The sequence below is a fragment of the Rhincodon typus genome, chromosome 18, assembly GCF_021869965.1.
Source record: "Rhincodon typus isolate 14 chromosome 18, sRhiTyp1.1, whole genome shotgun sequence".
Lineage (NCBI taxonomy): Eukaryota > Metazoa > Chordata > Chondrichthyes > Orectolobiformes > Rhincodontidae > Rhincodon > Rhincodon typus.
The window spans coordinates 22,632,843-22,645,821 of NC_063349.1; the positions used below are offsets into that span (position 1 = coordinate 22,632,843).

At 40.0% G+C, this 12,979-nt stretch overlaps 2 protein-coding genes across 7 annotated transcripts in view; one reads left to right on the forward strand and one right to left on the reverse strand.

Annotated features, from left to right (window-relative positions):
- LOC109925136 (peptidyl-prolyl cis-trans isomerase FKBP4-like) overlaps positions 1-4,022 on the reverse strand; it is a 39,676-nt gene extending 35,654 nt beyond the window's left edge. For 2 of the 5 annotated variants that reach the window (XM_048607752.1, XM_048607751.1), the window contains exon 1: positions 2,344-2,423. In XM_048607752.1, coding sequence (XP_048463709.1) covers positions 2,344-2,392 — 49 coding nt within the window. In that variant the 5' untranslated portion in view covers positions 2,393-2,423. The other 3 variants (XM_048607753.1, XM_048607754.1, XM_048607755.1) reach the window with 3 other exon arrangements.
- itfg2 (integrin alpha FG-GAP repeat containing 2) overlaps positions 3,988-12,979 on the forward strand; it is a 65,473-nt gene continuing 56,481 nt past the window's right edge. For both annotated transcript variants that reach the window (XM_048607756.1, XM_020525103.2), the window contains exons 1-5: positions 3,988-4,208; positions 5,220-5,315; positions 6,801-6,842; positions 10,349-10,523; positions 11,622-11,749. In XM_048607756.1, coding sequence (XP_048463713.1) covers positions 4,113-4,208; positions 5,220-5,315; positions 6,801-6,842; positions 10,349-10,523; positions 11,622-11,749 — 537 coding nt within the window. In that variant the 5' untranslated portion in view covers positions 3,988-4,112. The remainder of the gene's footprint in view (positions 4,209-5,219; positions 5,316-6,800; positions 6,843-10,348; positions 10,524-11,621; positions 11,750-12,979) is intronic.

Here is a 12,979-nt window from a genome sequence, read left to right on the forward strand (position 1 = left end):
ATCCCCTATTCCCAATTCCTTCGCCTCCGCCGCATCTGCTCCCAGGATGAGGCATTCCACTCCCGTACATCTCAGTTGTCCTCGTTTTTCAAGGACCGTAACTTCCCCTCCTCGGTGGTCGAGAACGCCCTCAACCGTGTCTCCCACATCTCCCGCACCTCATCCCTCACACCCCGTCCACGCAATAAAAACCAAAAAAGAATCCCCCTCGTCCTCACGTACCACCCCACCAACCTCCGGATCCAACGCATCATCCTCCGACACTTCCGCCATCTGCAATCCGACCCCACCACCAAAGACATCTTTCCCTCCCCACCCTTATCTGCTTTCCGGAGGGACAACTCTCTCCGTGACTCCCTTGTCCGCTCCACACTCCCCTCCAGCTCCACCACACCCGGCACTTTTCCCTGCAACCGCAGGAAGTGCTACACCTGCCCCCATACCTCCTCCCTCACCCCCATCCCAGGCCCCAAGAAGACTTTCCACATCAAGCAGATGTTCACCTGCACATCTGCCAATGTGGTATACTGCATCCGCTGTACCCGGTGTGGCTTCCTCTACATCGGGGAAACCAAGCGGAGACTCGGGGACCGCTTTGCAGAACACTTACGCTCGGTTCGCAACAAACAACTGCACCTCCCAGTCGCGAACCATTTCAACTCCCCCTCCCATTCCTCAGACGACATGTCCATCCTGGGCCTCCTGCAGTGCCACAACGATGCCACCCGAAGGTTGCAGGAACAGCAACTCATATTCCGCTTGGGAACCCTGCAGCCCAATGGTATCAATGTGGATTTCACAAGTTTCAAAATCTCCCCTCCCCCCACCGCATCCCAAAACCAGTCCAACTCGTCCCTGCCTCCCTAACCTGTTCTTCCTCCCACCTATCCCCTCCTCCCACCTCAAGCCGCACCTCCATCTCCTACCGACCAACCTCATCCCGCCCCCTTGACCTGTCCGTCCTCCCTGGACTGACCTATCCCCTTCCTAACTCCCTACCTACACTCACCTTTACTGGCTCCATCCCCGCCTCTTCGACCTGTTTGTTTCCTCTCCACCTATCCTCTCCTCTATCCCTCTTCTATCCGCCTCCCACTCTCTCCCTATTTATTTCGGAACCCCCTTCCCCTCCCCCTTTTCTGATGAAGGGTCTAGGCCCGAAACGTCAGCCTCTCTGCTCCTATGATGCTGCTTGGCCTGCTGTGTTCATCCAGCCCTGCACCTTGTTGTCTTAGCTTCAACAAGTGAATGAGTTTATGCTATTCAGATATTTTAACCTGCATATCAACTAGGAAGGTCAGATCAGCAAAGTGAGATGAGATGGGCAATTCATAGAATATTTCTGGGATAGTTTCTTTAGAATAGAATGTTCTGCAGCTGACCGGAGAACGTGCTGTGGTATTGTGCAACATAAGAATCTGAAACTATTTTAAAATAAAATTAGATAAGGATAATTATGAGGGCATGAAAGCACAGCTTGTTAAAGAACTAGCAAATTAGATTAAAGCACAGGTCAATAGAGATATTGTAGCAGACATTTAAGGGGCTATTTAAGAACATACAGAATATATTCCAAAGTGTCAGGACTCTTGTGGTGCAGTGTTAGCATCTCTACCTCTAGGCCAGAGGTATGTCATAGCATGTCTGAACAGGGTTATTTCCAGAAGACACTTGATAAATTGCCGCAAAAATTAATTTGGAAAATATAAGTTCATGCTGTAAGGGTTGGCACACTAGCATGAATAGAAGATTGCTTTCTATTAGCCAGCCAGTCAGTAAGCATAAATGGGTCTTTTTCAGGTTGGTAAGACGTAATGAGTGGTGTGCCACAGGAATCAGTTCTGGAACCTCAACTGTTTACAAGTTATGTAAATAATTTGGATGAAGGTGTGTAGGTATGGTTGCAAAATTTCAGATGACAGGAAGTTAGATAGGAAAGTAAGTTTTGAAGAGGACATACAGATGCTACAAAAAGAAGATAGATAGATAAAGTGAGTGGGCAAAGATATGGCAAATGAAGCATAATGTGGTGAAATGCAAAATTGCCTATTTTGGCAGGAGGCTTAACAAAGAAGCATCTTATCAAAACAGTGAAGGATTGCAGAGCTCTGAGGTGCAAATGGATCTGGGTGTCCTAGAACATGAATCACAATGTTAGTATATAAATACAGCAAATTCTTAGTAAAGTTAACAATTATCATTTATCATGAGGGATACTGAATACAAAAGTAGGGAGATTATATTTCAATTATGCCCAGAGTTCGTGAGACTATATATGGAGCACTGTGCATCCTTATTTAAGGAAGGATGTCAATGCACTGGAAGCAATTTAGAGAAATTTACCTGGAATAAGAGGGTTGTCTTGCGAGGAAACACTGGATAAACTAGACATGTATCTGCTGGAGATTAGAAGAATAAGAGACAGCTTGATTGAAACAAATAAGTCCTGGGGGGTCATGACTGGGTAGATGTGGAGAGAATGTGTTTACTCTTCAGGAGAATCTAGAACCAGGAGTCACCACTTAAAAATCAGGCATCACCCATTTAAAACAGGAGATTAATTTGTTTCAGAGGGTCATAAGCCTTTGGAACTTTCTGTTCCTGTAAAGGAGATGAAAACAGAGTCCTTAATTATTTTTAAGGCAGAGATAGATAGATACTTAATAATCAAAGTTTTCAGGGCAGACAGGAATGTAGACTTGATATCACAATCAGATCAGCCATGATCTTGTTGAATGATGTAGCAGGCTTGAGGGTCTTGATATTTACTTGTGCTCCATGTTTTCATACCACATAAGAAAATTGGCTGACTGTCCAGAAATGGAGATAAAGAACTTGAGCAAGAGAAGGGAATAATCCAAGATGAACCATAGAAAGATGAGGGAAAGGCAGCAATCAGAAGGAAAGTCAATGAGATTTTCTAGTTCAGATTGACATTGATACAGTCAATGTATGGGGAAAACAGAGGTTAGGGAGTCAACATTTTTTTAAGAAAAGGACTTCTATGACAAAAATCAGGTATACATGGGAGTCCTGCAGGATCTAACAGTGAGACTTTCATCGAATGAACGTGATTGGAATCAAAGGAGTCACTTCAATGAGAGGAAGCTTTACATTCATACAAAGCCTCTCCTGACCTCAGTATACCCAAAAACCCTTTACACAACACAAGATATTAATTGGCTGAATGACTCTTACAATGTAGAACATAGCAGTCAATTTACACACAGCAAGCTCTCACAAGCAGCAATATATCAAAGAGGTAAACGGTTTGCTTTTTCAACTTATGTTGATCTGAGGGATAAATATTGACCAGAACATCACGTATAATGACCCTACTCCTCTTCAGAATAGTGTAATGGCGTTTTTATATCCACCAAACAACAGGAGAAATAGCCTGGATTTAAATATTTCATCCAAAAGATATCAACTCCAACAGTGCAGCGTTTCCTCAATAATCCAACGGAGAACTCATCCAATGAAGCAGACGGCTCGCAGGCGATCCTGTTTTTGGGTGGAGGCCGGGAGGTGTAAAGTAACTGAATATTCAAGACAAAAAAGAGACAGACAGAGCCAGGGAGCTGGAAACCGTGGTGTAGGGTGTCTGAATAGTCACAGACGTCGGTAGGAAGAGATTGGACAAAGGAAGAATTAAGTCAATGGAAAACTAACTTCAAACTTTAAGACTAAAACAGAAAATCTACATTTTTGAGGAGATATTTTAAAAGTGTAGAATTCTGCAATGCATATCTTATACCCTCCTCTAAGCTTCAAGGAAGCTTTAAATCTCGTCCCCCAAAGCAGCCATACTGTAGCAGCAATTGTCCAATCAGCCAACTTAATCAACGTTGTTTCATCTTCGTTATTATACGTACAAACGTAACCATGTTGCCTCTCGTACCTATCAATCCACTTCTCTTCGGTTCTTAACGTTTAGCATCTGAGCTTCACTTCCACCTGCTTTGACGCCTGCCGTAATTCACACTGCCGGATGTGCTGCTGTAAAAATAAACCTTGTCGTGCGATCTCGCTGTTACCATAGAGACGGCCAGAACCCATCGCGCTCGAGCCGGGGCCTGAGCGCGAGCAGCTGAGCTGTACCGCGCCGTGGGATGAGGTCGGTCAGTTACGTGGAGAGAGTGGCGCTGGACTTCAGCGGAAACCTGTTCACACAGGCTATCTGCTTGGGAGACACCGACAACGACGGGGTAGGTGGTGTGTTATGTCCCTGCGTCCATATTTCCAGACGATGGCCACAGCGATTGTTATTATTGTCGATCCCGTTAACACTACAAAAACTATGGTTAATCAACCTGTTCAGCGATATTGTTACACACATCTGGAACAGGTGGGACTTAAAGCACCACAAACAATGCCAGCGACACCCCTCCCCCGTTTAAAAGGAAATATGTCAGCGACAGACTGAAACCCCCCCCCCTCCCCTCTCCCCCTCTCCTCTGTTAACAGGTATTGCACCAAGGACCAGCTGGGTTTTTCTGACAATCAGCAATGGATTCATGGTCATCGTTAGACTCTTAATTCCAGATATTTATTGAATTCAAATTCTACCATCTGCCATGGCGGGATTTGAACCCAGGCCCCCAGAACGTTACCTGGGTCTCTGGATTAACAGTGCAGTGATAACCCCACTAGGCACTTGCCTCCCCAAAGGAAGTATTAAAAGGAACAGTGCCATTGATGGGCCAGACCCATAGCTGTATTTTGTGAAATTGGTCATGAGAGGCTAGATCACTTTTATTTACCAGGGTTAGTTCAGGCATACCTCCACCTGTAGGCTGGATGCATCTATAGGAACTGTACCATTGGGTGGTCTGTGCCACTGGTGAATCTATTTAAAGGAACAGTGCCAGGATGGGACCTCTTCTATTTACAATAATTGTACTGTTTATGAACTGAGGTTCTTTCAAGTGACAGGAGCTGTAGCAGTGACAAATGGGATGTATGGAAACATAATTTATAGAAACTTTTAAAATTGAGAGCCACAATTGGCCAAGAAGCATAGCTTTAAACATTTTTCAAACACACTATCAAAAAAGACCTCAGATTCAGTTCTAATTGAGACTGTCAGCATCTTGGCCTTTATGATGAAGTTCTTTGAAAACAAAGTTTGAACCTAAAGCACAATCTTTGTTGGATGGAATTTAATGACAATAAATTATTCATTGATTATTTTAATTTTCATCCTGATTTTGTTACAGTTGAATGAGCTTGTGGTTGGGGATACCAATGGGAAACTCTATGTCTATAAGAGTGATGACTGCAAGCCATGGCTTACCCGATCTTGTATAGGAATGGTATGTATTAAACCTTTGCTGTTGGATTTTCTTTTTTGTTACTAGAACAGGCTGATTCATTTTAATCTTTTCTTCCCTTTCTACTCATTTAAGTATAAAAAATGTAGAAATTTAGAAGTCTGAAATAAGAAAGATATCTGCATCAATTATTTACTTTACTGATTTTCTTTATGCTAAGCATGGTTGAATTTGCATTATTATCTATAAATTGCAAATTGTCAGGATCAAATTGCAGTCCTGCTCTTATGGGGAGAATAAAGCAGAGGGCAATAATTTGTTCCAGGGTATCTTTACTGACCTCCTGTTCCATGATAAATTTCACATTATTTGAAATATTTGCAGAGAGAAACCAAAGGTTAGGAAGATCAGAAATAGCTATGGATGGATCAAAAGGAGTAAACTTCATTTCTTTTTCCTTTTTGAATACATGGTTCACCTCAGACCTATTATCTCTGAGTGTTATGATTTTATTCCTTTTTTGGTTCTGATGTTTATATTCTTATTTCTTACCATTTTTCAACACAAAAATAACCGGTTTGTTTCTACCTTCCTTATCAAGGGCCCACTCTTTCAGCTAAAGGCTTTGTTTGCTTATGGATGTAAAACATCTCGTATTCCTCTTAGCTTTCTCTCTGCTCAATTGAAACATAAGAATTTAGAATGTACTGATCTTTGGAGGTGTTTCAATCATTAATAGAAGTTGTATGATGCAGAAGGCAGCCATTTGGCCCATCATGCCTGTACCAGCTTTTTAAATGAGCATCATTACCTACTGTCAATCTCCTGTTTTTCCTCATACATTATTTTTATCCAAATAATCATCTAATCATGGTGGATGATAAATGCCCTTTTGAATTCCTTAATTGAAATGTGATCATTATTATGTAAGGGTTTAATTCCAGACTATATTGAATTCAATTTTCGTGATCTGCCATGGTGGGATTTGAATCCACATCCCTAGAGCCTGGAATTCTGGATTACTAGTCCAGTGGCAATATTATGGGTAAGTGGCAGTGTCATGGTCGAGGTACAAGCTGATTAGTGTCTGCAGTGATGTTCTGAGACTGAGATGCTTGATTTGAGATGATTACATTAGGTATGACTCTAACCTGCAGTACGTTCTCACTTGATTCCCATTAAGTCCAGTTTTGCTAGGGCACCTTGCTGCCATACTTGTCAAATGCTGCTTTGATTTCAAGGTCAGTTACTTCCATCTCCTCTGTTTTAGCTCATTACAGCCCTATTGCAAACATGGAGCAAATGAGGTCAAAAGCTGAGTGGTCCTGGTGGAACCAAATGAGCAGGTTATTGCTGAGCAAGTGCCACTTGATAACATTGTGAATGACTTCACTTTGCTGGATTTCCTATTGCTTATAATGGAGAAAAAATTTGAGCATACTAATTAAATGTGCAGTGCCTAATTAATATTGCTAGGTAAAAGTATAAGTGTGACTTGATCTGCTTAGCTTTTTTTCTGTTTTGAAGGTAACTTGTGTTGGTGTAGGAGACATCTGCAACAAAGGGAAGGTATGATATAATTGCATTGATGTTTTAAATTGATTGTATCTTTTGCAGAAAAGTTATTGGCAGTTTTGAGATCTACAGTTTGATTTTAGAGATGAAGATAGCTGGAGAATGCTTTCTGTCCACAAGATGAATTAAATTATGAACTTCTAAGATTAAAAACAAGAAGTGATGGAAACATGCAACAAATCGGGTATATGTTGAGTGGGAAACAGTTAACATTTCAGGTCTACTTTTCATCTGAATGTTTATTCCTAGCTAAGGTGACTTTCGCAGGAAAAATGATCTAGGAGTCTACGTATGCAAGCCTTGCATATAGTGCACTCTGAAGAGTATTGCATTTGAATGGTAGTCATCACACTTCGAGATGCCACACCTCTGAATGTAATCATAGGAAATAAAAATCAAGATTAGCATGAATATCAAAATGTAAAGAACCTAAGTGTAATCAAAAACCAAAATTTATTATGTATGTGTTACTGTTTTGTATTTTATTTTCCAAGTTTGGTTTTTCGTCATTATTGCAATAAACCCAAAATGAAGCATTACTTCCTTTGCTCAATATCTAATCACTCAATTGATTTTTAATAGTTTAATAGCCATGTAATTTTGAAATTCACTCATAATTTATCCACTATCTGATTATTAACATTTATTACTTGTGCATAAAATTCTTTTGGTTAAGAATATTAAGTTTATCAGAGTGTATGTTACCATCACTAAAATGACTGCTGCTATTCATCTGCGCAAATGCAGTTGCACCCAACACATAATGGCAACACAACATTAAATTATTAAATTAGTTGTAAGATTTTGGTAAACACAATTATAATTAGTTCGTAAATTTCTTTGTCGGAAAAGTCCCTGCTTTCAATGAAAGGTATTTTATCATGTGGACTAATACCACTGAGTTTGGTTTCAAGATCTATTGGTTGATGAGAAGGCAAAGTCAAGAACTGTCTTCAGATATAGACTTCAAGCTAGCACCATTTATGATGTATTACCAAGTATAGCAATATTTAGCATTAATAAAAGACATAACAGGCTCTGCCCTTGTCTTATTGTAGGTACGGACCCTTCTATATTCGTTGCGTTTTTATGTCCTAAATGCTCTCAAGGCACTCTCGTTCCAGAATGTAGTGTAATTTAGTTTGGTGTAATAGAAATGTCGCTTTGCAAAGAAACTTATAGATAGTTGCTGTGTTTTCCCAGATTGAGCAATTACTTTAAATTGTAATGTAAGAAATGCTTGTGGTCTGGCTACTTTTTCCTGCTTGGAATGAATTTTGAGGCAGCAGATTTGTAATATTCAGTCAGGTGCAACACTCTACCCTTTTGCGCTCATGAACAACAATGCTTCACTTAATGGTGGTATTGTCTCATAATTATATAAATAAACATATTCATTAACTTGGAACTCCTGCATTAGCTATTCCCTACACAGGAGAAGCCTGATCTTGAGTTTTATTTGGTCTCCAAATTGACTATTCACCTCTGCCTTAACTTGCTATTGTTACCCTTGTGTACTGGCATGATGTCCAACAATATGGCTATTTTGACTGGTGTATGTACTATTTGTCAGTAGTTCTCAATGGTTTATTACACATAGTTGAGAGTCAAACCCTGTCTTTTTTTTCTCACACTGAGTCTGATTGCTGGTGCTACCTCTGCCATCATTAGTGGGAGGATGTGGCAATGTGGTAATGCCATTGGACTAATAATCCAGAGGCTAATGCTGTGACACAATGGGATTGTATCTCACCATGGCAGACGGTAAAATTAGTAAAAATCAGGAATTGAGAACAAGTCCTATGGTGACCATGAAACTATTGTCAATTGTCATTAAAAATATGCCTGGTTCACTAATGCACTTTAGGGAAAAACGTCTGCTGTCCTTAACTGCTCAGGCTTACATGTGGCTCCATTGCTGTGGTTGACTCTTCACTTGGCCCAGTGAGTTACTCAGTGGTATCTAACTTTACAAAGAAAAAGACTTTGAACCAGATGGATTGTCTATGCCAACGCCAGATACTGGAAACAACAAAGGCAAACCCGGCTCTGTCAACTTTGTAAAGTCCTGCTTACCAATGTTTAAGGGCTTGTGTCAAAATTAAGTGAGCTGTGTCACAATGAGGCAAGCACCATAGTTCTACTCGGAATCATATCTAACTGGCACTGTTAAATTTACCTCATCACCCAGCTCTACCTGGTATTAAATCCACCTGCTGATCAGGCCAAAAATTTTCAACAGTGAAAATTAGCCAGAACTTTAGTTAAGTATTGCACTGTAGTTAAATGAAGCCCAGTACAATTTTTCAGTCTTCCTTTGGAAAATATTATGTTGTGTGAATTTGTAATCTGTCTGGGTTAGGCCTAGTTTTATAGATGATTAGCTGGAAAACCAGTCAAGGCAGTATAAAGGGCTGATGTTTGTGTTCAAGGGCAGGACATTTCTTGTTTTGCGTCAGGTTGGTTTGCTGAAAAACATTGACCAACTGATTGAGCTGCACACCTGAAAAATATTTCAAAATGAGAATATAAACAAACCTTTCCCTTTATTATTCAAGTCCTCTTCTGAAGTTTATTAAAATGTAGCTATCTATGCAGCAGAATACCAATCATCCTGGGAAAACAATGAGAAGAGATAAAGGTAGACTGAATGTAGCACAATACTTGGGGGTGCCAAAGTAAATATAATTGTTTTTGCATGAATTAGTTTACCGTTGAGGCACAGTTTTCATGAAATAAACCTGTGAATACAAGGACAGTAAATTTTAGGTGCTTAAAATTATGAAAGTACTGAACTGGGTAGATTTGTTTCTGGCAGCTGACTGGCCAAGTATGAAGGTCCATAGATATAGGGGGAAAAAAAAAGTGACACTCTTTACAGGAGGTGGAGATTGAAACAAATAGTATAAAGGCAGCTAAGATGAAACCAAACAAGCAAACGAAGAAGGGAATATAGAATGTTTTGAAGATGGATTTAGCTGTGAAAAGACAGGAGGAGGCTCCAGAGGAGCAGGAATACCAGTGCGGGCTGGCTGGATTGTTTGGCCTGTTTCTCTTCTGTACATCTCTTGTAAATGTCTAGTTCACAATGTATTCTTGCTAGCCTGGATGAAATGTGAGGTGAGGATGGTGGAGGGGGTGTGGGTGAGGGTAGCATGGCTGTGCAACAAAATTCACTTGCTATTATCTGCATTGCTGCCTAATCTCCAATATGTTGGGGGAAATATGTATCAGTAGTTTCTGTGCAGTAATTTAACTTAGATTTTATGGACTTAGTCTGTAATGGCTACCCCAAGTAGGCCTGACAATTACAAATGTATGTCTGCTTGTTTTGGGAACCAGTGTGTGGTGATTCTGTAATTATAGTTTATTAAAATATATTACTCATTGACAAACCTTAAAATAGTAGCATTAATACTTGTGAACTTTTTAATAGTGTATTGTTATGATAATTAACCACTGTATTTGTAAAAAGGAATATATCTTTCTTTATCATGTAGAATTTTGTTGTAGCTGTTGGTGCTGAGGGCTGGTTCCATATCTTTGATCTCAGTGGGATATCAACCAAATCAGAGACTTCCAGTCACCATGACTTCCTCTTTGGCGATGAACAGAAAGCATTTTTCACACAGCACATCCCTGCTAACACCAAAGTGATGCTCATCAGTGATATAGGTGAGTTGAAGGAATATGCAGTATGATGGGAGAACTGAGACAGGGGTGTGAAATTGGAGAGTAACAATGTGTTTGTTTGCTCAAGGTTGACACTTGAGCTTTTGATGTAAAGGAACGATATTTACCTGAAAATATGTGCAACTTATGCTGGATGTGAAACTTTTAATTATGCTATTAAATAATTTTAAAATAATTGTGTCAGACTTCAGCATGCATTTTCAAAAGTATCTTGCATCCCATAGAGCAAAAGGTATTGAGGTTTCTGATTTAATTTTGCAGTTGCATTGGTTTTTATTTATCAATCATCCTTTAGATGACTTTGCCAACTGACACTCCCTGTCCTGACACTCAGCTGTTCCTGTTGCTACATTTACATTTTGCCTCTTCTAACCCTGCCACTTTAACTTTTCTTCTCTTCCCTGCCCACCACTCCTCAATTGGCCTTACTTGCCCTCACCAGCCCTTCTCACTAACTTACTGGTCTTCTACCCTAAACTCCAGCCCAAGCACCCCACTCAACAATAACCTTCACCCTTTACTTTTTCATTGAAGCTATGTGACTAAAGTGTAGCTATCTACAAGTTATGGCATAGAATCAATCCCATGTAGTCCTCATGTGATTGATCAGAAATTACCATTCAACTCCATTCTAGTTGGGAACTGTGGGGTCACTTTATGCAGTCTTATTGTTCCAGGACGGAGATACACTGAATTCTTATTGATTATTGATTTGACGAAATATTGAGTTAATAATATTGCATGTAGTACACAATGACCCTTTATAGCTCCAGTAGATGAAATATCATTTAATACTTAAAAATAGGACGGTAATGCACATGTTTGCTCAGATGTTTATTCACAATCTTTTCATATGTTTAGTTGCTGATGTCAATGGTTTTATTTAGGGAGGAGCCATGGGATGGAAGTGAGCTACTTTGCTTAAGTCTTAGGAGAGGGGATCACTCAATCAAATTAATAAGAGCAGTGCACAGTGAAACTATCGTTTTCTAAGTCTCGACCAGAGAAGTAAAAAGATAATTTTTTAAAAAATTAACACTATCATTTTAGAATATTATTTTCAATGACTTCTTCTTGCAGATGGAGATGGAAAATGTGAAATGGTAGTAGGTTACACGGACCGTGTTGTGAGAGCATTCCGTTGGGAAGATTCCTCTGATGGTTCTGGGCAGCTGGTGCTACTAAAAAAGTGGCTTCTGGAAGGACAGGTGTGCATGTGTAAAGCTGAATGTGTTGATGATCTCATTTTACAGAAGAATGTTAAATGCTTCATGGAGAAAAAACATGATAATCCAAAAAAGATGAGTTGCAAGCAAAAGCTTAGCCAAAGAGGTAGGTTTTAATGAAGATTATAAAAAGAAAGATTTGCATAGCCCAAAATGCTTTACAGTCAGTAGAACACTTTTGAATTGCAGTCACTGTCGTAATGTAGGGGACATGGTAGCTAATTTGCAAAGAGCTAGGTCCCACAATTAGCAAAAGGAAATAGCTGAGCAACGAATGGTTTGATGAGAGAATTCCAGCCAGTTGAAGACATGATCACCAATAGAGGAGTGCAAGTAAGTGGGAAATGAATGAAAGAAAGACGAGTAAGTTCTGAGCATGGCAGACTGAAGGTTGCAAAAGTTATAAAAGTTCAAGACTGTGAAAAGATTTAAATACAATTACAAATTTGAGTAGAGTCAAAAAATGATACAGCATGGAAACAGACTCGTCAATCCAACTAGTCCATGCTGAACGTAATCCCAAACTAAACTAGTCCCACCAGCCTGCTCCTGGCCCATATCCCTCCAGCTTTTCCTATTCATATATCTATCCAAATATAATTGTACCCACATCCACCACTTCATCAAGAAGTTCATTCCACACGCAAACCACCCTCTGTGAAAGAAATTGCCTGTTATGTATTTCTTAATCTCACTATTCTCATCTTTAAAGTGCATCCCCTTGTCTTGAAATTCCCCATTTTAGGAAAAAGACAGCTACCATCAACTCTATACCCCTCATTATTTTATAAACTTCTGTCGGATCACCTCTCAATCTCATACACTCCAGTGGAAAAGAGTCCCAGCCTATCCAGCCTTTCCTAACAACTCAAACCTTCCATACCCAGCAACATGCTGGCAAATCTCTTGATAATATTCTTCCTATAACTGGGCAACCAGAACTGGACACAGTATTCCTGAAGAGGCTTCACCAATGTCTTGTTCAACCTCAACATAACATCCCAATTCCTATCCTCAAAGGACTCAGCAATGAAGGCAAGCGTGTCAAATGCCTTTTTAACCATCCTGTCTAAATGTGATGCAAACTTGAAAGAATTATGTACCTGCACCCCAGGTCCCTCTTCTACAACACTGCCCAAGGCCCTACCGTTAATTGTATAAGCCCTACCCTTGTTGTACCAAAAGGTAATACCTCACATTTATCCAGATTGC